General features: G+C 40.2%; 1 protein-coding gene across 1 annotated transcript in view; it reads right to left on the reverse strand.

Annotated features, from left to right (window-relative positions):
* Nucleotides 1-26,276, reverse strand: part of ASCC3 (activating signal cointegrator 1 complex subunit 3) — a 560,609-nt gene that overhangs the window by 141,026 nt on the left and 393,307 nt on the right. The window contains exons 17-19 of the mRNA XM_018564087.1: nt 17,289-17,408; nt 15,753-15,917; nt 5,139-5,225 (exon numbers count right to left, since the gene is read on the reverse strand). Of these exons, the coding sequence (XP_018419589.1) occupies nt 5,139-5,225; nt 15,753-15,917; nt 17,289-17,408 (372 nt within the window). The remainder of the gene's footprint in view (nt 1-5,138; nt 5,226-15,752; nt 15,918-17,288; nt 17,409-26,276) is intronic.

The following is a 26,276-nucleotide window of genomic DNA, read 5'->3' on the forward strand; positions in this document are numbered from 1 at the left end:
TGGGGGGGGGGGGGGGGGTGTTCTTTAAAATGTTGTTTCTTAGTTCTGTACATCATAAATAAAGAAAAATGACAAAAACACTAAGCAATCCTTTCAAGACAATATCATAATAGATTACATTTATGTATTTAAGATATTTATAAAGGGCAAAGGGCTTTACATACTGCACATTCACATCAGTCCCTGCCCTCAAGGAGCTTAAAATCTAAGATCCCTATCTCACATGCATACATACGAGGGCCAATTTAGACTGGAGCCAATTACCCTTAAAGCATATTTTGGAGTGTGGGAGGAAACCGAAGTACGTGGAAGAAACCCACGCAAGCACAGGGAGACCATGCAAACTCCTTGCAGATAGTGATCTGGCTGGGATTCGAACCAAGGATTCGCTAACCACTACGCCATTGTGCTTACATGTAAACATTTCCTATTCCTCCCTCTGTGTCCTTCCACATATCTAGAAAAGGTATGTTCATTTTAAAAGTCCTAATCAAGCTTCCTGTTGCATGTACAGACCATATGGCAAATGGTAATCCTTCCAAATCATTTATAAGGATTGATATATTATTACAAAATGTATAATCAGATGGGTTTTCAGGTGCTGTCAGTGTTTATGTGAGTTCCCCCATGGTAATCTGGTTTTCTCCCACAATCCAAAACATACTGGTACAGTAAGTTGAATGGCTAATGACAACAATAGTATGTGTGCATATGCATCCATATAAATGTCAGGTAAAGACAGAAGTGCTAGGAGGGGTATATATCAGAGAAATATATGTGGCGGACATGAGACTGTGAGCTATATTATGAGAACATTCAAACAGACCTATTGCATCACACTCATTAACACCCTCTCATCCAGGCCTCAACAGCTCTTTTCCATCTTCAACTCACTACTTCGTCCCCTTCCTTCCCCTCCAACAGAGACAAGATTGATGCAATTCAGAATGAAATCTCCACTGTCCAGATCTCTCCCACTCCAAACACAGCTTGTCTGCCACCACACTCACTACTCTCTTCATTTGATCCAGTTACCAGCGACAAAGTCGCTACTCTTTTGTCTAACACACGCCTAACCACCTGCCCCCTGGACCCCATCCCTTCACAACTACTCCGGTCACCCTTTAGCTCTGTCTGTCTGTCTGTCTATCTATCTATCTATCTATCCATCTATCTATCTCAGCGTACCTTCAGTGTCACCTACAATTCTACCTCCTCCTCTCTTCTTCCTCTTTCCGTGGAGGTCCCCCAAGGGTCTGTCCTTGGGCCCCTTCTATTCTCTATCTATTCTATTCTCTATCTACACTTCTTCCCTGGATCAGTTGATAGCCTTCCATTGCTTCCAATACCACCTTTAAGCTGATTACACCCAAATCTATCTCTCCACTCCTCAGCTCACCCCCTCAGTCTCTTCATGTATCTCTAATCTACTCAGTGGCATCTCAGCATGGATGTCACACCACTACCTCAAACTTAATCTGTCACAATCAACAGCACTAAGATCAACCCCTCCCATCAAGCCAGGGTACTCGGTGTAATCCTTGACTCTGGGCTCTCCTTTCAGCCCCACATACAATCACTATCTAAATCTTGCCGACTCAACCTCCGTAACATTTCTAAAATACTTTTTAACAAACGAAACCACAAAGCTCGTAATTCCCTTCCTTGTAATCTCTCGTCTCGACTATTGTAACTCCCTCCTTGTTGGCCTACCACTTAACAGCTTATCCCTCCTTCAGTCTATCATGAATGCTGCTGCCAGACTCATCGACCTTACCAACCATTCAGTGTCTGCCGCCCCTCTCTGCCAATCCCAATTGCCCAACAAATAAAATTCAAAATACTAACATACAAAGCCATCTACAACTCCGCCCCAACCTACATCACCCACCTCATCACAAAATATCACCCAAACTGTCCTTTGTACTCCTCTCAGGACCTCCTGCTCTCTAATTACCTCCTCCCATGCAACCCTCCAGGACTTCTCAAGAGTGTCTCCCATCCTCTGGAACTCCTTACCCAATCTGTCCGCCTATCTCCTACGCTGCTCACCTTTAGGCAATCCTTAAAAAAACATCTCTTCAGGGAAGCATATCCCATCTCAACATAACTGCCCTTTTACTTCTTCCATTAACTCAATCTAAACAATTATTACCTTTTGCATCACTTGCCCCTCCTGCTAGATTGTGAGCTCTCACGAGCAGGGCCCTCCTAACCCTATTGTACTGAAATTGTTTTGTAAATTGTATTGTAACTGTACTCTCTCCCCTATTTTGTAAATCGCTGCACAAACCGTTGGCGCTACATAAATCCTGTATAATAATAATATTTGATAGATAAATAAAAAACTTAATTACATGCAATAAAAAAAGATACAAACTAACAGCAACTTCAGAGTGTCTTTGACACTATAAGTAATAAAAAAAACACTTTAGACTTCCATAGCTAGCTGTGGGCATTCAGAGAATATACACAATTATTTCTTGCTTCCATACGGTTTCAAACCTCTATCAAAAGACTACAGAGAAAATTGTTCTTCTGTAACTAAAGAGACCTAATTCAAAGTGAATTAATAATGACACAATTACATTTTATTATTCATCACTATTATTAAGGCTGCCATTGACACCGAAAAAATTGCTATGCTAAACAAATTGGCCTGCTAACCTCACCATCCTGCAAATGATGAGATTTCATTTCTATCTGACCAAAGAAAAACCTTTATTCATCCAGATTAGTACAACCTCGAATTAACGCTGGATATATTCATTATTGTCACACCACAGATATGCAGCAGGTGGGCAGCATAAGACATGCATATCACATCATTTATAGTGATAAAAACTGCAGGGCAAATAACATTTTCTAAAACAAACACAAAAAAATAAAAAAAAAGGAATTGGTTACATTTTAAAAAGCTCTTTTAATATTACTAGTGTTAGTCAAATTAAAAGGCCATGATGCAAATAAAGGCAAAAAAAATAAAAATTTGCTATTAACTGGCCAAAGCCATTCAAGGGTTTTGTTGTCATGGAAACAGTTTCAATATGTATTGTGGTTGTTTATCATGTACAAAACCATATTAAGAAAGGGTTATTTCCTATAAAGCAAAGAAACTGTTTCCAACACCGAAAAGCTTGTACCCATATTTCATTGTAATTTGCAGTGAAATACTAAGTTTACATGAGGGATGGGAAGAGTTAGCTGAAATAGGCAAATTCCTTGCTGAATTCAGACTCATGGTTAGGCATATCTTCCAACATAAGTCAAATTAGGAATGTGAAGATCCGCTCCAGTAAGTCCAGAACTTCTCCACAGCCCTAGCAAGATTCAAATATAGTGTTTTTCAATGTAAAATAGGGGCAGTTAAGAAATTGTGTCTTTCTACTGTACATGTATTAATCTCCTTTCTACGCAGGATTAACCTTTTCCTGTAAGAAGGTGTGTTGCATGGGTAATTCAAGAAGCACAAAATCCTGATTTATCGAGATCAAGACCAAAATTAAATAGCAAAAATTTCTATTTTACAAAAAGGGTAAAGTAGCCCAGAGCTCCACCTGCTGGATGTTGACACAATATTTTATGTTTAACTGATAAACAGTTAAATATATTGGTTTTTTTTTTTAGTCCTGCATATCATAAATTAAGGAAATATTTACAAAAAGTTTTGAGATTGATAGCATCTCTAAGAAAGCATATCTGAAACTGATATTGTGTCTCATAGAAGAGCAGTAACAGTTGATCCATTGAGGGACTTTTATAGCTTTAGAAAACTAATGCACATGACAGAGTGGATAGCTTGAAAACATTAACACACATGCCTGCTTTATACCTTACATCTCATTAGCTTGACATATACATCAGAAAGTGGTAGTTTTGGAAGTCTGTATTCTTTGGAAACATTGTACACAATTTGGACAAAAATGTTTTTAAAATCAGAGTTAGGTTATGCACCAATCATCAATTAAACAACATTTCTTTAGGAGGCACATACGGTACCACTGTGGAGAGAATCAATTTTAAACACTCAAATAGCAGACAAAAATGTCCTGAAAAATCAAAATCTATTGGTAAGACCTTTGCTTGTGAGATCCTGCATCTGCACATCCAATCTGCCTATTATAAGGGGTTCCCATGCTCCCTGTTAAGTCCTTTATTCATTTTATATTATAGAGAATGCAATAGAAAGTCAGGAACATGCGAAAATTGGGTGGAAACACCCAAACACCCAGTGGGACAGTCTAAAGTCATGGTAGATCATACTGTAGCAAAGATAAATAGGAAACCAGGTGCTGACTCAGCCAACCACATTCCATCTATAATTAAAATATTAAGTTTGAGTGGACTAGTCCCTTTACCCTCATGTCAAACTTTGTGCCAGTTGAATAGCATCTTAAAAAAGTTCTTCACAATGGAATGGAATCTGTCTACTAATCAACGTGATAAATAAAGGTAAGGGGTATATGAACTACGCACTTTTTCTTTACAAGGGAAGCCAGTAGGAATATTACATTTTTCTATAACCATATCAATTTATTTATGTATGGAAGGGCCCTGGGGCCATGCAAAAAAATAAATAAAAAATAAAACAAAATTCTGATTTTTAAACTCATAATTCTGACTTTCAAACCCAGAATTCTAACTTTCAAACCCAGAATTCTAACTTTCAAACCCAGAATTCTTTTTAATTTTTGGGGAGCCAGCTTGGCCCAAACGAACAAAAGGTTCACATTGTATACCCCGCGTATAAGATGACCCCCCATTCTCGGAGGATGTTTTTAAGTATAAAAAGCCGTCTTGTGTGTGTGTGTGTGTGTTTAAGAGGGTTCTTATCACTAAGTGCAAATGCAAAACCTACTGTGCATTTTAATAAGGGGTGACTGTTTTCATGGCATTAACTTTAATGCCTGTAAAATATTTTTACATCATAAACATTAATATGACACCTTCTTAAAATGTTTTATATTGTACTGTATGTGTTAAACTTCACTACTACTAAAAAGTAAAATTAGTATGACAATTAGTGTTATCAGATGCAGCCTTCTCGGACAGAACAAAGTCAAGTCAGGTGACCGGACCTCAGTCCTTAAAATGTATCAACCAAATGTTAAGCGCAGATTTAGCAGATGTTATCTTACCTTGATCTGTTCAAATTCTTCAGCTTTGGAGACAACTGCAAAAATATCTGCTTCAGTTTTGTGGGCATTGAATAATTCATTGAATGTCTGTGAATGAAACATGTGAGAAATGATTTGTCAATACAATTTAAACTTCTAGCATTCACCCCTTACCACAGGACATGTCTATTCATGCATTTCTGATATAAAAGTGACTGAAGATTACATACTTAAGTCACCGCCACTTTAATTGGAAAATTACACAGTGGTGCAGTTCATGGAGCCAAAAGTTGCTAAGCCCACAAAAAATTCCAATGAAGGGGAAGCGTTCATACTTGTAGAAAATGTGGGTGATCTATGTAATTTTGATCACCAGGCAGGTTGGGTTGCTAAGGTAGAACAAAAATAGCACTAACTAATGCAAAACAAAAATATCAATCTTCCCTGCTGGGCTCCCAGACCTGCAGATCCTGGCATGACTGTATGACATGCAGTTTCTGGCTGCGTTCATGGCAAGAGCCTTGTCCATGTTTTTTTCATGCAGCATAAACTTTAGGCCTAGTGTTCTTTTTATAAATATATGGTGAGGTTCATTAGAATTTTGTAGGTGGGCCATTTAACACAGACACTCCAGCTTATGGTATTTTCAGTTTAGTCTGAATAATTTACTTTATTTATTGTTTGAAATTAAATATGTACATGGGGCAGTCATAGTGTCTCAAAACATACACAGCTTCCAATTCCTGCCTTGTTCTGGTGCACAATGGTTGAGCCTTACTGTTCCTTCTCCCAATCCAAGTCTATGAATCATTGAAAATTCTCCCTATGTCCAGCTGTCTTATCTCAACAGTTGTTAAGCAGTGTGGTGAGCTCTCTCTAGTAGCTTACCTGCCGTTCTCTACAATAAATACAACATCAGGAACATGTAAAAATATGATATATATATATTACAGGAAACTTATCAGGGAAAGATGCTTATTAAATAAGCTAAATGCTTATTGAGAAAATAATTTTTCCCTTGTCTTGCTTTTGCTTTGAAACTCTCAGGGTCAATGACCTGGAGGAAGAATGCAGATAAAGGTTACAGACTTTCCTTTTAGGCCAACTAATATCAAATGAAAGAATGAGTCATCGGGAGGAATTTTCCTGACCAGTCGCTGCTGTTCCTGCACCAGGAGTGTCTGCTCAGGGCATCAACCCGCACAACTGGCTACCCACTTATAACTTTGGGTAATTCTGTAAGGGAAGATGGTTTTACAGAAAAAATTAAAAACATTGTGAAACTTGTCACCTGGTTTGCAGAACATTTTGCTACAAAATAATACACTTTAAAACCAGCACAGAAGCTGGAACTTTTAGTGCCTTAAGAGAGAGAGAGCTGAAGATTTATAAAACCTGACAAAAAAAACCCCTACAGATAGCTAGAAAACGATCTTAGAACCTGAGCAACAGCACCATCTTGTGGAAGATAGCACTAAGTGAGCAGGTATCTGCACTCCCATAATATATCTACGTCTGCAATGATTGTGCCATTATGTGTAGACTATTTGCCACAGTAACCACAGGAGTCTGATTTGCCAATTACTTTCTGTTGCCTTCAAGGGAGGACATATAGTATTTACATATTTATGTGGTCCTCCATGTTGATTAAAACACAGATCATGCTCCAACCAGAATGCCAATTACCTACCTGCCCAGGTACATTTAAACAAGATTCTTAGTAGTACATTTAAATATTTGCCATTTAACTGGCACCTAAATGTATATTGAGAACAGTTCCTGTGCTATGGGGGCTTATTTATGAAACGCAAAGTAGTGTGAAAGCAGGACTAGTGTGCCAAGCAACAAATGAAGCATGCAATTATTTCTGTAAGCTGCAGTGACAAAACAAAACATGCAGTCTGGTGTTTAACAGCAAATTCTCCACTCTTTGCTGACAGCATGCTTAGCAGCTGTTCTCAACTGTAAAAAAACAACTACAAATATTTAAGTACAGTATGCTGTACCGAAAGCTAAAGCTGTTTTTTTTTTTCAATTTTGGATAAGGTGGGGAATGGTTAAAATGTTTTTGTGCCATCTGTGTTCCATTCAAGATATTCCCCTTGTTTTTCTGTAGTGCAGGCACAACAGGAAGTGAAGCATATTCCCTCTTAGGCAGCTGTCACCAAAACAAGTGTCCAAATTGAAGAAGGTTCTGTTTCTCTAGTGATCACTCAACATTTTAGATTTTCTTCACTTTATGACAAAGATTATCAAGACAGATAGAAAAAGTACATTTTTAGGGGGTACACAGACAGCAAAAAACAAACTGATAGCAGTTCTAATCATCCACACAATCCATTTATCCATCTAATCCATTTTGCCATTAGATACACTTTAACACAGTGACACAAATTTACAAGAGGAAATGCACAAAGACTAGCAAAGAGTGAATCAGACACACTAAAATCACAGGATCTATGTAATAAAAACATTGCGAGATCAAGGTGCTTTGGCTGCCATTTATATTTCAGCATGCTCAGTGCCTTCAATACCTTCCTCTCAGTATGTAATAACCCCTGGCAAGCTCAAGCTATCTGCCTCCTTAGGCCTGTTGCAAGTAGGAGATAAAAACCATAGGGGAAGAAGGAAGAAAGTGGAGATGTTATGCTGGCCATACACCTGCCAATGTTGTGGCTATTTTGGAAACATGCAGTCAGCTTTCGATGGTTACAAAGGAAAATGAACCATGCACAGCAATTTGTTATACTTTTGTTTCACAGGATATTGATAAAAACAAATAATTTTACAAATTTTCAATTGCAGTTTAACACATCTGGTCATTAGGAAACTGTTGGAAGAGTGGGTGGTAGAGTCCTGCGGACTGTTAAGTGATTTGCATTCACTTTCCAAATTTTGAAAACTGCCACAGAGGTGCCATGGGTTTGGCCAGTGTTATTTCTCGGCGCATAACAAAGCTCATCTAGCAGATCTTCCTGTTAGGTCAAGAGCCTTCTGTAAGTATACATATAAGTAAATTACTGATATTTTAAAAAAAATATTATATATTCGTAAATCATAATATTGTGTTACTTCATTAAAAGAGAACTATGCGGTAAATGTATATTCCCCCGCGATATACTGAGAGCGCTGCAGCCAGGACGGATCCCAACAATACTGTCGAGATCCACCCAGCTGCGTGAGTGAGAGCTTGCTATGCCTATCTAGAGGCAGAGCCAGCTGTGCCCACCCCCTCCCCATTTGTTCCTCCACTGAGCGATGGAGGATCAGAGAGGGAAATCCCTGCGGGGAGCGGTGACTGACAGTCATCGCTCACTGCAGGGAGGCGATCGGGAAGTGAGCGGATCGGTGCATGTTTCTGCTCACTTCCCGATCGATGGAGCCGACCTGTGGCAGCTTCTTTGTCACAGGTCGGCTCTAACTATGAGGAGGAGTGGCAATCAATCACCTCATAGTTCTCCTTTAATAACAAAAAAAATAAACGTTAGCAAGAGGTGTAATATTCTGGTTATTACAGTACTGGAAATCACCCTCAAAACATACAGTGTAGTTTTACTATAGTTTCAGAAGGAGGTTAAACTCTTAAAGATTACAATAGTCTAATGACAATAATATTTATGTTCTAAATACTTTGAACCTAACAACAAATGATCAAACACATGTATTCTCTCATGCAGCAATTCCCCAAGAATCTGGGAGAACTGGCTATTTGGTACAGTCATAGCTCCACTTTTCGATTCAGCAATCTGAATGAAATATAACTGTACATGTGGTTCATTAGGGAGTGGCCACAAGAATACAGTTTTTGCAGAACTGACCCTCAGGGTTCTACTTTTATAAAAGTTTACAAATTACACACGGTTCCTATGCACATATTTAATGTAATTTCCAGTACAGTTTCCATTTGGATAAATAAAGGGCGCCCGCTAATGGAGGTATTTTGGACTGTTGAAACAGCCATCATAACATTGTGCAGTTTATCACAACAGCTGTCAGTATAAAGACATTGGATTCAGTCTTAGTAGAACAAATCATACATCGTCACTGTAGATTGAACTGGAAGGATTCATAGATGTGTAGTTCAACCAAAGTAAGACATTTTATTAAAGCTCCTGCTGCATAAGCAGCATGTAAAAACTGCACTAAAGTTAGTTATAATTCACGTCAAATGTATGTGTTAGTGCTTCCTTTCTATTCAGGATAATGAAATTATAAATTAAGCAAAGAAAGGCTTGAATTTCCTTGGGAAACTACTGAAAGCTAAAAGGTCAAGCTTGGACTTTACCAACTGGTTGCTTTTTTAATTACCAAAATTGAATGACGTTCACATAAAGTACAACCTGCATTAGACGGTACATATGAATACAAGGCTGAATCAATAAAGATACATGAAAAAACTGTCTGCACTGTTTTCAGAAATTAACATTGCAAATAGATGAAAAAAACCAAGTAACTGTTTCCAAAAGGTTATCAAAAGCAAGATGATAAACTTTGGGAATGGTGGTATTGCAGCCGCTATAAAACATTAGCTCTGTGGAAAGAAATTACATCACAGTCTGGTTTAATGTGGGCTGCAATATGGGGTGGGGGGAATGGACTCAGGGTACATCTAGGTACAACAGGGTCCAGTGAGTACAGATTATGCGGTCTAGAGAAGGTGGTTTTGGGGAGATGTATCAGCGGGGGAAATTGGGGAGGAGGAATAGGGGGGTGAAAGGATCTGTCAATTATCCTTTGTCAGATGCTTCTTCAATAGTAGTAGTCATTATCATATACTCTACCCTAGGACCGTCAATGACTAAGCTATAAACATTATTCAGTAGGAGAACCAACTGAATGGTTTGCAAACTGTCCAAGACCTCAACAAGCAGTGGAAAAAAATACAAGACATGACATGAACTTTCCTCATGTCTTGGCTGCACACTGTCTTTTAGTGACAGGGCCACATACTCTCTATGATCACCCTAAGAGTCCTAACTACTGATCTACACCTCTCTCCTCTAGGAGTAAGGCTATACATTCTCACTAGGACAAATCCCAACACATATATATATACACACAAATATGTTCATAAAAATGCTTGCACACATATGCCTTTTAAACATGTAATGTTTTGTTGCCAAGGAGTTAATAGGTCATAATTGCTTTTTAAAAATATAAAACAACATTTATTCTGCACAAAAACAAAATGTCATATTAAATGAAGAAACAGAATTTGCACAGCAACCAGAAATAGCAATTTCTAAACTTGTCATAAAAACAATATGCTTCTATTGGAATACATCCAGTTGTCTCTGGCACAGCACTGCTGAGCACAAGCCAAAGCACTTCAATGGCATTATTTGTCTCCTTACCTCAAAGCTACACTTCTCACTATGCATTAGGACCTTCGCCAGTCATTCTGGCAGCACATTCACACCACTGCTCAACTTCATAGCACTTTATAGATGCCTCTGAGCACCAAATTGGTATCAGATTCTCTCAAATAGGTCCTTGTATAAAATGACTAACAGGCATACAATGGGTCTTTTTACACAGACATCTGACAAAATGCAGACATACAGTTTATTGCAATAAAAAGGGAACAAAGAAAGAAAGAAACAACTAGGAGACACTGCCATTATTTCATTTTATGCCATGAATCAAAATACAAAATAGCTCAAAATGTCAGTATATGGATTGTAATACTATTACACAAAGTTTGGATTGTGAAAAAACAAAACAATAGCAAGATAACAAGGAGTTGCGCTAGGAGAAAATCAATGTGTCCATAATTACCAGCTGCAGCAATGCGCAATAAAAACCACAAAGTAAAATATAGTATGCTGCGCTTGGTGTGTAAAGTGAATGAGTAAATAAATAACCTATGAACCTAGCTGTGTCCACCTATATATACAATCACAACTGTGTATCATGTAACAGTGAATAACCGTAAACTAATGCATGTGCTCTCTCACATTCGTGATTAATGAATAAATAAAGTGATTCCTTCTGGAAGTGAAATGTTCAACGACACCCTGAAACAGTGTACCAATCTTCTCTTGTGTTAATGTAGTGCTATTAGTAATGACGGATGTGACTAAGTGTTGTTTCCTCCCAATGGTTTGGAGGTAGATCTAACACTTGTGATTGTGTAAAGAATTATTATAGCTTATGAGCCTGTGAATATATGAAAAAGTGTGGAAAAATAGATAAAATATGGAGGAAACAAATGAGGGGGAGCTCTCCTGTTACACCACTCAGCTGTTAAATATCTTGATTTAAATATCAAAATCTACAAGGGGAGTCAATACCTGAATGTAATCCTACATCTAGGGTATAATCCCAAACAACAAGGCAAAACCGGCAAGTCCGGTCAATGTCCTGTGACCGCAAATAAGTCCTCACATAGGATTGATTCTGATGCCAAGAAGCTATACAAACACAAATAACTGATTTGCAGGATGCAGTAGCTCTCTTGGTGACATGAGCAATCAGCTGTTTGCCCTAGTAATCTCTACCCCCTAGTTACAGGCAACTGTGAGGGTCAGCCACTAATGCAAAAGCTGACTCCAAGCATTAATGTGGAAGCCTTCCTCATCACATTTAAGAGGACAGCAGCACAAGAGAGGTGGTTCCAACCCTATTACGTCTCATTTTATGTTTAAAAAGTTTGCATACATTGGCATAGGTGAGGGACAATTTGAGTGCACTGTGCATCTGAACCACCATCCCACCAATGTGTTGCTGGACTGAGGCAAGCAAGGTAATATTGGGAAAATCAGCTCAACAGGTAAAATCCTCTATATTGTATGTATACATGGGGACAATAAGGGGTACTAACTAGTGCCAGTCAATTTCCATGGCCTGTGACACTGTCACTCAAGAAGTTTGGGTTGTGAAAAAACTTGTACATTATACTGGGATAGGACTCTCCTTTGTTTTATTTTGTTGGAGCTTATGAAGTAAAGTAATTGTGCAGGCCAATGGCTCCTGCAAATGAATGGAACAATGCAGACACAAAAATAATTGGTAATTATGATAGTGAAAATGTTCATGATTATGATGTTCTAGGTCTAGACTGAGCTGACTTCTAGGGGGTAAGGGGAGCCTTCTTCATTACAAGTCATGATCAAGGAGGATGATGAGCAAAATTTCTACAATCCAGTGCATCCTGACTTGAATGTGTCAAGGAGAGCATTTGGCACTGCCAAAATGCAAGATCTTAAATCGGTAAATGCTAGAAAGCAGGTTACTGTTACGTGAGTTCCACAAATGCCTGATGCCGAAAGGTTTCCTCACTTAGCAGCTATGGCAATTTACTGAATCAAATTATGGAAGTTTATGGGAGTTTATGGAAGATTATAGGGCAGTTGCTGGTTCTCCATCCATATAGGTGGATGATGTACGATTTAGCTCACAAAGAAGCACTGGGAGGATGATGAGGGGCCAGAAAAACTGAGGCAGATAAACGATTGGTGTTACTGGCTGGGGTTAAAGGCTGAGGTTCTAAGACTTCCCAGTAAGCCACTCGTATCACATTTCTGAAACCTCTTGGTATCTCTGTTCATAATTGAAGTACCATTTGAGAGCAATGAAATAGGTCTAGTGGGATTCTGCTGAAGTTGTTCGGGTACACACATATATTTCTTGGTAGTTCACAATTATGTGACTAGGTATCCTGAAACCGTTCCTCCAAAAAAATTCCTCTAAGATAATTACACAGGAGTTATTCTATATGTTGTCGAGAACAGGTTTTCCCAATGAGGTCCGACAGACCAAGGCACCCTATATATGTCAAAGGTAATGTCAGACGTGTGCAAACTGTTCCAAATTAAAGGAGAACTATGGGGCAACCTTTTTTGCCCAAAGTTCTCCTCAGGTTCAAAAACTCAGTATACAGCTATATGATGAGAGGGCAGGGCCGCTCCACAGCCATGATGGATCCCGACAATACTGTTGAGATACATCCCGCTGGCTGATTGACAGATGGCTCTGAGAAAAAGGATAGGGGGGGGGAAATCACTGCGGCAATCGGTGATTGACAGTCACCACTCTCTGCAGGGAGGGGATTGGGAAGTCAGCAATCGGCGGTGTGTGTTTGCTGACTTTACGATCTAAAGAGCCAACCTATAAAAGCTTTAGTGTCACAGGTCAGCTTGAATTATGGGGATGAGTGTTATTCACTTAGTAATAACCAGATGGATGACCTAGTCAAAAGATTTAACAAAACTCTAAAATCTATGCTTAGATTTTAGTCCAGAGACTACGAATACTAATTTACTAATGCAGCTAAACTATGTCTAGCACATACTGTAATTAATTCTGAACTGCTTGCTTGTCATATATGTGATTAATGAACCTATAACTAACCTCTTTGGGACGCTGTTAGGCTGCCTCAAGTTGCTTTGAAAATTCACACATGGACATGATTTTTACAGATGGGTGTACTGCAACCTAACCTAATGACTTACCTTTGCATCTGTTTTTAAAAAAAATTGCATTACAATAACATTAAAGTTTATTTCCTTTTATAGAGTATTTATGTTATTTTGTTAATTAACTGTAACATCTCTAAAATCCCTTAACAGTAAAACTGGCCACACAAAGTCAGATATCGACCAGATTTGATTTAACCCCTTTAACCCACGATCGATGACAGGATTATACCGTCACAATCGTTAAGTTCATTAACGACCAGTGATGGGATAATTCCATCATGCAGTACAATGGTGTGAGCGAGCTAGTTTGTTACAAACTGTTACAAAGTATCTCTGAGGAGAATGTTGTAGTCTACTCAGAGATACTAAATATCAACACCCCTGTAAATAAAAAAATAACCACTTAGTGCCCCCTAGTTTAAAAAAACACAATTTAAAAATAAAAATAAAGTATTTATCCATTTAGAAAATTAAAAAAAGAAAAAAGTGAAAAAGTTTAAAAAATAATAATTTAATTAACAAAATTATAAAAACATATAGTGCCGAAAATTGCTACACACTAAAATTGTATTTCACTTGTATTTTGTGACCTATAACTGCAAAAATAAGCGGAAACCCCAGACATGTGATATACCCTATAAACCAGTACAAATAAAAAATGTATTATGAATTATTTTCTGTTAGCTACACTAATTATGTAGACATTATTATTGGCAAAACAGTAAAACATTTTTTTTTTTTGCAATTTTTCTAAATAAAAAAAATAAGAATTTATATATGCATGTCACATCAAATTAAAGTCAATTTTATCCTTTAAAAAATAGTATATCATATGTGTAGGTGCAATGCATGAGAAAAAGATGGAAATAATGGTTAAACAAACACATAGCAAAAATGGCAAAATAGCTCACAGACATTTTCTGAAGCTGTGTCACTAAGGGGTTAACAACTCTTCAATGTTTACTAATACCCAAGTAGTGTGAGGTTCTACATAACTGGATATGATTTAAATTGTGTAGGTTAGTGTTCACATTGCTTTTTTGTAAAATAAACCGCCATTTGAAAAGGCAAAAAATCCTTCCCATTACCTCCATTAGCCAGAAAAACCTATATCTTTAAACTGACTTTATTACTAGATGTTAGGGATCCATGACTTCTGGACTAAGTCCCTCTTAGCTGCCTGTACTCTTTCCAGCAAAATAACCTTCAACCACTTCAACCCATTACAGAAACTGCTGGCGATGCTCCTGAGAAACAAATCAGAGCCATCAGTTATACTGGTAGCCAATCCCAACTATTGTATGGAGCACAGATGCCACATTTGGGAAGCAATACGGTCAATAGCCAAAAAAGTATCCTCACTGATGAGGTAAAATGAAAGTTGAGCAGGCCGAGTGTAGAGATCAGGAGTGGTAGAAAAGTGAAACAAAATGACATAGGTGCACAGAGGAGTATTTTTCGGAAAGATAAAAGCAATAGCAGTACAACAATACAGTACCTACATTTTAAATGATAGGCTTAAAGGAGAACTATGGGGTCAGTGTTTTTCCCCATAGTTCTCCTTAGAGTAACGGGAGGACACAAACTAGCGTCCTCCCGTTACCCTAAGCTCAGTATACCGCGAGCTACAGCTCGCGGTATACTGAGACACCGCAGCCGGAGCGGATCCCGACTTAGATGACGGAATCCGCCCAGATGCGTGAGTGACAGCTGGCTCTGCCTATCTAGAGGCAGAGCCAGCTGTACCCGCCCCCTCCCCCGTCCGTTCCGCCAGTCAGCGCTGACAGATCGGAGCGGGGAGAGGGGAATCCAGCCCCTCCCCCTGTCAAGGCAGAGAGCCGTGACAGGATGGAGAGGCGAGCGAACCCGGTATGTGTTCGCTCACCTCCCGATCTACTGAGCCGACCTGTGACAGTCTCATTGTCACAGGTCGGCTAGAACTATGAGGTGAGTGAAAAGCAATCACCTCATAGTTCTCCTTTAAGTAAAAATTATTGTAAATTCAGACTAACATTTTTTAGGGAATTTTTAACACACGCACGCACACTATCTAGTTTTCTGAACTTGCATTTTTGGATTTACTTGGCGTTTTATAATTAAAGAATGTAATCAGTGTATATTTTTGAACTGCTGAATTCTCTGATGGCATGCTTCTTTTTATAAGTTATCATAATACAATATATACATTTGTGAAATAAATACATGCATGTATTACCTCTATGGTATTATATTTAATGTAGAAGTGGCTTGCAGTTCTGCCCATGTCTGTAGAGGAGAAGAATCCAGTTCTCTCTTCAAAGCGAATCATGCGCGCTTTGTCCAGTTTTCGCCCCACTTCAATAACCAATTGTTCTCTGTGCTTCTCTAGCAAGGGGTCCACCTGTCCAACAACCCAAATGAAAAATCAAGTAAAGGTTACAATGATGAATTTCATATAGTTTAATCACACTGGAATCTATACTTCTATCTATTTTAAAACATACTTTTAGATTGTAAGCCCTCACGGGCAGGGCCCTCCTTACCATCTTGTCTTAAATTGTATTGTGACTGTAATGTCTTCCTTATATTGTAAAGCGCTGTGCAAACTATTGGCGCTATATAAATCCTGTATAATAATAATAATAATAATAATACTAGCTGAACTCTTCATTTAATGCATCCCGTTTGTTGCATACAAATTGTAACAGTTGTTTGTTGCGTGAATTTTTTTAGAATTTTTTTAGTGGTGTCATTATATGCAAACTAAAAAACAACATTTCTACTGTCTTTCTTTCTATGTCATTATTAATATCCATATACTTTAAAATTTCTATAAAAAAAAGCATATTCTGGCGTGTTTTCGGAGCTGTTCCCAACCCCGGTACAATGCATCATATATGATGGACTTGCCCGATCGTCTCCAGGCTTTGAGATTGGGTGTTCCATCATTTTCATGTGTTGTTGCATATAAACCTTCGTAAAAATCCATTGGAAGCTCGCCTTAAAAAACCCACCCTGGCATTACTATGCTCTGAACGAGCATTGATCCAACATATTTGAAGCAATTAAGAATAGACTGTCTGATATTATGATTAATGAGAAACTTACCACAATTTTGGCAGATACTCATACTAAATTTCTTGAAATCTGGCAACCATGGATCTCTTACACACATCCTCTTAGGTTTGACCCCCGGTTGCTAGACTTGTATCTAATTATACTCTGGCCCCCAGGGCCTTCCTTTTATTTCCTCTCTTTTTTTCTATTTCTCTATCCCTCTCCTTTTCACCTTTCTCCTTCTCTTATTTGTTCTCCCCTTTGTTTATTTTTTTAGAAGGGGAGTTATGTTCACATTTTGATATTGCCTATTATAATTTTTGGTTGTTCACCCTCATTAGTGACACTTAGTTCAAAAACCTTATGAATATCCTATGTAAATGTTCTCAAACATAGATGCAGTTGCACATTTGCGATATATCTGTGAGGGTTTTGTTAAGTTTCTATTCTTCGTTGACTATTCATACAATTTTTGTATTTGATTTGCTATGTTTATATTCTGCATGTAGCAGGGTACACAGTGTTGCAATTTAAAAGGTTCATTGCTTGTCTTTGGCTAAGGCCAATTCAATCACCAGGGCCTAAACACATTGGACTAAAACTAAATGAGCTAAAAGCTGTGCTGTTGTCATGTCAGAAAACAAAACCAATATTTATCCTGGCATTACTGATTAGAGAATAGGGGTTAGATATTCATAAGAAATGGATTTCCTACCTGAAACACCTTGTGACTGATGCCGTATACTAATGGATTTGCCCTCATCCGTACAAAAAGATAAGTGTAGCTCAGCCACTTCACTGCTTCTTCAACATTGGTAACTGTCCCAAGAGTAATCTGTGAAAAAGGACCACAGACATATAATACAGCTTATTCATGATGATATGTATATTAGTGTTATAAAAACAATTCACATTAAAATATCTGAATAAAGCCAGAACTTGGGTCTAAACTGTGACACATATTTCACTTTCAGAGCTGTTTAAGTATAATTTATTAAAAGTGTTTCTTGGCTTATATAGATTTATACAGGCAAGATGACTGTCAAAAAATAAAATATAACGGGCTATCAAAATTGGTTTGATGCAGTAATCTGATTAGGTCTAGACTTAACATATAATGTGACAATTGAATAAACAATTAAAAAAACCTTTGTGCTCCATCAAAATTGAAATAATTTTGCACCCAGAACTAATAAATGCAAAATGTAAACCTTATCACACTGTGCAACACATTCTTAACAATGGTACTATGAACAGCACTGTAAAATAAAAGCAACATTAAAACATATAAGAAAAAAACATATGTGCTGTACTTTGTAAACAAATGCAAATATAGCTGTAAATGGAAAGAATCAGATTTTTCATAACAGGCTCCTTGGTGAAGTTCCAAGGTGCAGTGGACAAACTGAATGGAAGAGTATCAAAGTGGTAGTGTTATGTGTTCACAGTAAAAGGCAAGTAGTGTTGATGAACAGGAAAAATGGGAATATACAAATATGCATCCTTGATAATTACGGATGCCAGAAAGTCTCCCAGGCAAATGGACACAATGACAGAGTGGGTAGATTTCATATGGAACTTTTGTACTCACAGGAACCTATGGAGAATCTTCAGATTGGGAATAGGGTGGCCCTCCCCACTTGCTTGGGGACAGTGAAGAGGTTGGCACAGAACCTCTAGATCAGGGGTGTCAAACTCAATTTAATCGTGGGCCGCATCAACATTATGGTTGCCCTTAAAGGTATCTGTAAGACTATATAAATGTATCTAATCTTTATCATAATTGCCTCTGCATTCAATTATCACTGGTTTTAGTAATAACTTAATACCTAGATCTGAAAGTAGAAGTCTAGGAAATGGCCTGGTGGGCTGGATATGGCCCCTGGGCCTTGAGTTTGACACATGTGCTCTAGATCAGTGCTCCCCAACCTTTTTATCGTCGCGGACCGGTCAACGTTTGATAATTTTACCGTGGCCCGCTGAGGGGGGACGTTGATTGTTTATATTTTAGATTGTTTTGATTTAATAATTTTAAATTTAATTGTATTTAAACATGCCTTCAAAATAAAATACAGTTACACCAAAAAATTAAAGCGTTGGAATTCTTCACCTATTCCACCACCGAAAAACTGGGCGATATTACGTTAAAATGTGTGACCACGTCACTGGTCACACATTCTAACGTAGTCTCAAACTTTAATTGCACTTATTGCAGGGGGCGGGGCTTGTGACACACACGTCTCCTGTGACTCACCTCCCCTCCCGCCGCCTGTTACTATGGACGCGGCCGGGAGGGGAGGTGAGTCACAGGACCCACCCCCTCACTGTGAAGCCCGTCGGCAGTGCAGGGCCCAGCGGCCTGGTACCATTTGATCCACGGACCGGTACGGGTCAGCGGCCCGGGGGTTGGGGACCACTGCTCTAGATCATCAGGAGCTGATCTAGGGTAGCAAGAAGATCCAGCTTCACTTTGAGATCTTGATAGGTTCAACAGTAGAAAGTGAGGAGGAGAAAGGCAGCAAAACTGTTTTCTAACCCTTGGTTAAAATGCTCTGAACCCAGATGTCAAGAACATCCCAGATCCAGGAGGTGCACAAGACCTGGAGACATCTCCCCACTAATGAAAATATGTGCACCCCTTCATAGTAAAGAAGGCTTGCTCCCATATTTAATGGGCTTGGAGGCCTTAATGTAGGTATCCAAAGATTTGAGGAACAGGCGTACCTCAGTAAAGAAGATGCATTACAGGAGTTTCTAGCAAGGAAGCTTCTCAGTCCAGCATTTAAGCCATGTGGACAGAACGGAGACCCCCATCCTGGAGATTTGTCTGAGGGTATCTGCCAGGCCATCCACACAGTAGCGCAAGGCCAAAGGAAAGAGCTCTAGCCATTTTAGAGTGGCGGTACCTGAGACAATAATAAGATCTGGGCATCCTAAAACTAGGTCAAGAAACCCCATTGCAAACTCATTCTGTTCAAATTTGCCAGCTTCAACACAATTAGACAAGCCCTCACATTGACACCTTTGTGCAGAGTCTGCACACTTCAAAAGGACTTCAATTCAACCTTAGGAAATTCCATTAACAAGGTTGCAAAAACATTCATTAGCAGAACACCAATAACCAGAGATCTGCTACTGAAACCTGCAATACTTCCCATCACAACATGTTTACCTAAACCTGTGCAATAAACCTGTTAATGGCAATCATATAAGCACTTAGTAGGGTCTGACAGGTGAGAGCAAAGCTATTTAGTTACAATGGTGATAGGAAAATCAGTAATAAACTGTTTGTGTTAGTTCACTCAAGAAGACAGGAGGCCAACATCTAAAACTGGAAGAAAAAAGGTATAATCTTAAACTGCGAAGGGGATTCTTTACTGTGAGAGCTGTAAAACTGTGGAACTCCTTTCCACAGACAGTGGACATAGTCTACATAGTTTTCTCAGAGAGCAAGACATCAAAGATACAGGTAATCTTAGTAACTCAAACACACACACACACACACACGTTGAACTCAATGGACCTGTGTAACTTACCTACTATGTATTCCTAAATCCATACATAATTCATATCTCCTGAGCTACAGGCACAGTTTAATAGCCCATAACCCTGTGTAGTGTTGCAGAGATGCATCAGCAGCTGCGACTTCACAGGCCGCCTATGGGATAGAAAGAAATAGTGCCCAATTCAAGAGTCCCTCCCCCAAGATAACCATTGCAGGGATAGGGGCTGCTACACTGGACAATTCACTTGAATATTCTAAAATTCTCTTCTGCAGACCTATTAACATGTTTTAGAAGATTGCTGTGTTCCGTTACCAAACCTAGATTATAAAGAGAATCTCTGACATTCTGGTGTATAATTTCCTGAAACTATTCAGGAATTAATTGGATTCGAATCTTAACTAATTCAAACTACCTATATTATTAGATAGCAAAGCAGCCACCATCATTATACTGCCTTCACCATGCTGGAAGGAGGGGTTTAAACACTTAGTACACCTAGGTACACACATTCTCCCCGCCATTTATATAAATCTCAGGGGGCCATCGATTACTTCCTCCAGAGACATAACAGGCCCATAGCTCTGTACGGATCTGGGGCTGAGGGTAAACAATGCAGGAACCTGTGCACTGTAGCTGTTGCACACTGATCACGACTGTAATGCTACGCAGGCTTTGATGTAAACATTTAACAAATACACTTTTTTTATGTAGGTGCATTTATTCTAGTTTTTTTAAAAGGCCTATGCCTTTAAGGGCTGATTTGTAGATTGATAAACATTTCTACAATAAGTAAAGTACTTTTTTTTACCTGCCCACCATACATTGTACAACTACCCACGTGAAACATCCAGGAAATCTAGGATTCTAGAGATGGTCAGCAATGTTTATTTTAAAAAGTAAAGCTTCTTTTGTGGTGACTTTCCAAGTGGAGGAGAAGCCTGCAGAACTTTAGTTGTCACTTAATGGTTTGTTTGTTTTTTTGCCACCAGTATAAAAAATGTATGGTATGCATTGATCTCTCGGGAAAAGTTTTAATGGTGCATTTCTTCCTTTTAGAACCGTCTACCTTGGTCTGAAATAGCTGTGGCCAAAGTCTTTGGAAAATATGTGTTAATCCAATACTGTATTAATACTTTTAATCAAGCCATTTTTCATTGTCATACTGATCTCACAGTATACGTTGAACTTTTGCTTCAATGGATGGGATAGCATGCTAGTCTCCATTTAACTTTATTCGTTTTTTCTTCAGAAATGTTCCTATTCCAACTGGCAGGACTCTCAATTTAAACTGAGAGCTGTCCTTACAACAGATGCTTGGTATACTTTGCAATCTGCAAAATGGACAAGTCATACCTGAACAATGCACTGACAAATGTTGCCCGGCACATGTTAATTAAGCAGAATTATGACAAAACCTAATTTTGTTTTTACCTTGGCAACATATTATGTATAATACAGTTATATATGGCTTAATGACTTAGGGCCTGTTCACACGACATCTGTTTTGTGTGCTGACCTGATCCGTACGCTCCTGCACTAAAAATGCATCCCAATGTATCCCTATGTGTTTTATGGGCTACAGTTCTCACGTGCGCAGTCCGTTCAGGTTACGACAGAAAAAATACTGCATGTCACATTTTGTACGGTCAGGAAATGGACCGGAAACGCAAAAGGCGTCAAAGACGCACTACACTGCAACATGCTAACAGCCCCACTTCATCATAAAAAAAAATAAAAAATTAAAAACTGGAACGCATCAAAAACGCGGGCAAAACGCACTGCATCAGTAGCACCGCGTCTGCAGATCCGCACCTGATCCGGACCTGATATCATGTGAACAGGCCCTTAAAGGGTTAACTGAAAGATATGCAATGAAATGGTTAAACAAAACCTCATTTATCCCTTACAAGCTGAAGTAAATGATTAAGCTTTAACCCAAAATGATAAATGCACTACAAAAACATTATAGTCTGTTGATCCTAATTTACCTCAAATAAAAATAAATAAATAAATGGTCTCCTGCATTTGAGTGACATGCAGTAAAGAAAACAAATGACTGTTTAATGCATTTTTGATTACACACATTTTTTAACAAAGGAAAAACAAATGCTTTCATACTACATTTTTCAGCAAACCGGCTGTTAAAGAATTAAATCGAAAATTGCTGAGAAGTAAAACAGTTTAAACATCGTATATAATGTACATATCTACACAGTATATGGTCTTAGTATGCCATCTAGTGGTTATCAATATTACTAGACAGTGTTTAGTATTGGTGCCACCATGTGGCTTCTTTGACAAGTACAATGTTTAAAATAATGCAACATATAAGGAACGCACACTCTATATAATAAACATCACTACTGTGTATTAACAAGGAATCCACTCTCTTTATACATTCACATAGTCAAATCTTCTAAGATCAAACAAGCAATGAAGATGGCTTAGATGACAAGCAATAAAAAAAAGTTTTCACTCAAATGTAAAAAGCTTGCATGAAAGGTCACTTACAGGACCCAGCTCACATACTGACAGTTTCCAACTTTTTCAACTTGAGCAGCTGGCTGCTGGTATCTTAATGCTCTGTATGTCCATTTATTGCAGTTGCAACTGGCAGTTACTGCCCATTTGACAGTACATATTTATCACACTGAGGAAGGGGGACACCAAGGCACCCAGAACTAAACCAGGAAACCAAAGGATATAGAAATACCATACAATGACTAATCTGATCTGAATTCTGCTGCAAAAGAGCAATGCACTTCTTTGAATCACCAAGTGTCTCTTCAAACTTTCATATTCAGAAGCCCATTTTGACATAGGAACTTTCTATGAAACAAAAACTCGGAATGTCCCTGAATCACAGTTGTAAAAAGAAGTTCTGCCGCGTGTCAGTATATCATTTTTGTACTGAGAAAAGGGACACCAAAGCACCCAGAATTATACAAGGAAAACGCAGAAAGAACCCACAAATATCATACAACGTTTCATATAAATCCTCCTTTAAAAAAACAACACATTTATTTAAACAAGCAAGTGGTTTCAGAGGGCTACATTTAAGTAGAGTAAACTCTAAGACTCAGTTAAAACTTGCACGTCGTGGGGACGCGCATCCTGTGCTTTTGTGCACATTTGTTTGTTGCATTTGATGTGCGTTCCCATTGATTTCAATGGGTTCATATACACGCGGCAAAAAAAGCCCATGTAGTGTTTTGCGCAACATGCGTTTGGTATTCCTTTGCTATAATGCTTGAGCGTTTACTTACGCAAACACGGAGCAAAAATGCGCGTCTTGCTGGCTGCGTTTGGGGTTCCATTAAGAATGAATGGCATCGCAAGGGCATTGCACACACATACGCACGCTTTGGCGCATGTTCATGGAACGCACAGATGTGAACCGGGCAAAGCTGAACAACAGTTAGTTTGCAAAAACATGTGAGTATAATAAACCATTGCATTTCTAATTCTTCATTGCATTACAGTGCTGCTAATCTCCTCCAGCCTTTTGTAGCCATTATCTGTCTACATACTGTATACTAATGTTCCCCAGCACCAAGCCCTGAGCTGGAGATACGTTAATAAACACCACTCTTTTAAGAGCCACCAGTCAACTTTTTGTGATGGTCTTGGCTCTTAACCCCAGGTGTCACTGACAGCTTAGGTCACCATTAACTAATCGGAGTAGTTCCTGATCATGTGATTACTACATCAGTTACAACTTAATTAGGGATGCACCGATACTGGGCATTTTCATGAGTACTTGATGCCCTGATACTAAAGGCTGATAACGATGCCCTGGTGACACCGACATGCATCCCTAGGGAGACATGAAAGCAGCCCTGGTGACACCATTATGCAGAGCTAGTAAGACCGAACACAGCCCTGGTGAGAGCCACACACAGCTCCAGTGAGACCGCACAGCCCTAGTGAAACCCATATGCAGCCCTGGTGACATCCACTGGCAGCGAGTTAGAGGAGAAGAATGAAACTCTATTTTGTATCCCAATAAAGCCAAAAAAAGGAAGATTCCTTTACCAGAATCATAGTAGTCTTATTCACCCTAGACACTGGTGAGTCTACAATAGGAGGAGACATCCCTATTTGTTTTTTAAAAAAAATATCCTTTTTAAAACACTAACGTCAAGAAAAGCGCTTTGGGGGCGTGGCTTGGCTATGACGGCGTAAGGAAGCACATTGCTTGAGCTCTGCTACCACCTGAGACTTTTCAGTAGATCACGGCATCCCAAACCCTCGCTTTTGATGTCGCAGAAGACCAAATCACGTCCTAATGAAGACCAGTGCTCCCAGACGTCCCTACAGCGCTTCCTATCCACACCTGCCTCCTCTACCCGCAGCTCATCTAAGGGCCTCATGACCCCCGGGACGCAAGGCGCAGCCCCGAGGCCTACTTCCCCTCCACAACTTCGGGAAGCCTCGGCCTCGCCAGCCACATCAGATCCCAGGGACCGCGCACCCCCGTTGGTGATCGCCCCTCCGCATTGCTCCAGTCCCATCGAAGAGCCTCACCTCCCGCTCACGCCTACACCGATGCAGACCCTGACCGCGTCTTCCACCCTTTCCACCGATGAGATCTCCGCCATCTTGCTCTCCCTCCCCACGAGGCAAGATATGGCCGCCATTGTCTCCAAAATGGAGAACGCGCTGAAGAGGGACATTGCCGGCATTCATAAATCCGTCTCCCATCTGGAAGCGACGGTCTCCACCCTGTCCAACGATCAGGCAAGTCTGGCACAACGGGTTGAACGCCTAGAGTCGAACTCAGCCTCCCATGACCGCCACCTCACAGACATACTGATAGCACAGGATGACCTTGAGAACAGAACCCAACGGAACAACGTCAAACTCCGGGGGCTCCCGGAGGCCACTACACCGACAGGTCTCCGTCCAACTGTGACCGCCATCCTCAACGCGATTTTGGACAAGGCCCCAGACTCACCGTTGGAGATAGACCGCGTGCACCGCGTTGGCAACCCCAGACCTGATGGTGATGTGAGGCCTAGGGACGTCCTTTGCCGCATACATTTCTTCGTGGAAAAAGGAAGCAGTCATGTGCAAAGCTTGGCAGAAGGGCCCAGTACCCTTCGACGGAGCGGACATCTCTATCCTGCCGGATCTGTCCCGTCGCACCCTCCACATGCGAAGGATCCTGCAACCCCTCCTAGCGGTGATTCGCACGACCGGAGCCTTGTATACCTGTGGCTACCCCTTCAGCCTTAACGTCCGTAGGAACAACCGGACCTTCAATCTCCGCCATCCACTCCAGCTGGCTGACCTATTCTCCTTCCTGGTCACTGAACCCATTGATGTACCTGACTGGCTGGCCCTCGACCTGGATTTTGAATCTCGCCCCATGCCTCAACGTAGACGCCGCCAAAGACCGTCGCGGAGCAGGCCTGGACTGGCTCGTCATGCACCGACCACCAACGAACCTTGAATTCCCGGCGGTGGACAGGTATGGGATCACTCTCCCCCCGCTTACCCTTTCTCCAAGGTGGACTCTCAGGTCAGACTCCAGCGGATACCGGAGCGCACCCCCCCTCTTTGTTTTTCGCTATGCTCACGGTCGTGCCCGTTTGAACTCTCTGTAGGGGCGGTGATGCACATTTGGGACATAGGCCCCCTTCTAGACCTACCGTGAACCCGAGTGAAGGCATACGGGCCTAGTCTACACACCCCTCTGATGTTGACCCACTCCACGACCCTTCCGGCTCCCCAGGCCATATGCCTTCGGCCCTACGACCCACTCCTCCCCGATACACACCACAGTGGATGGCGCATCACACCTGCTCATTAGGGGACTGTGACAGACCGATTGGATACCCTCTCCATGCCTGTAACCTCCTTGGGGGTCGATGCTCCCTGACCTGAGTGGTGCTGCCCCGGACTCCCACTCCATTCTCCCTCCTCCCTGTTGTTTGCACGGGACCTGCGTGTCCCTCCCGCAGTGTGTCCTCTGTGACAACCCTCCACACCAAAATATGTCTGGGTTTTCGCTGTTGTAATGCCTTATTAATATGTTGGGGCGCCCTGTGAATATCCGTGGAGGATTCACCCTGGTTCACCTTGCTCAGGCCATTCCAGGGAAGCTGATTTTTCTGTGACAGTTGACCACCCATCTGGGTGACAGCTGTTTGCTCCAGGCCCCCCACCATCCATACCTTCCCATCTTCCCCTCC

This window comes from Nanorana parkeri, unplaced genomic scaffold (genome assembly GCF_000935625.1).
Source record: "Nanorana parkeri isolate BGI_ZX_2015 unplaced genomic scaffold, ASM93562v1 scaffold723, whole genome shotgun sequence".
Taxonomy (NCBI): Eukaryota; Metazoa; Chordata; class Amphibia; order Anura; family Dicroglossidae; genus Nanorana; species Nanorana parkeri.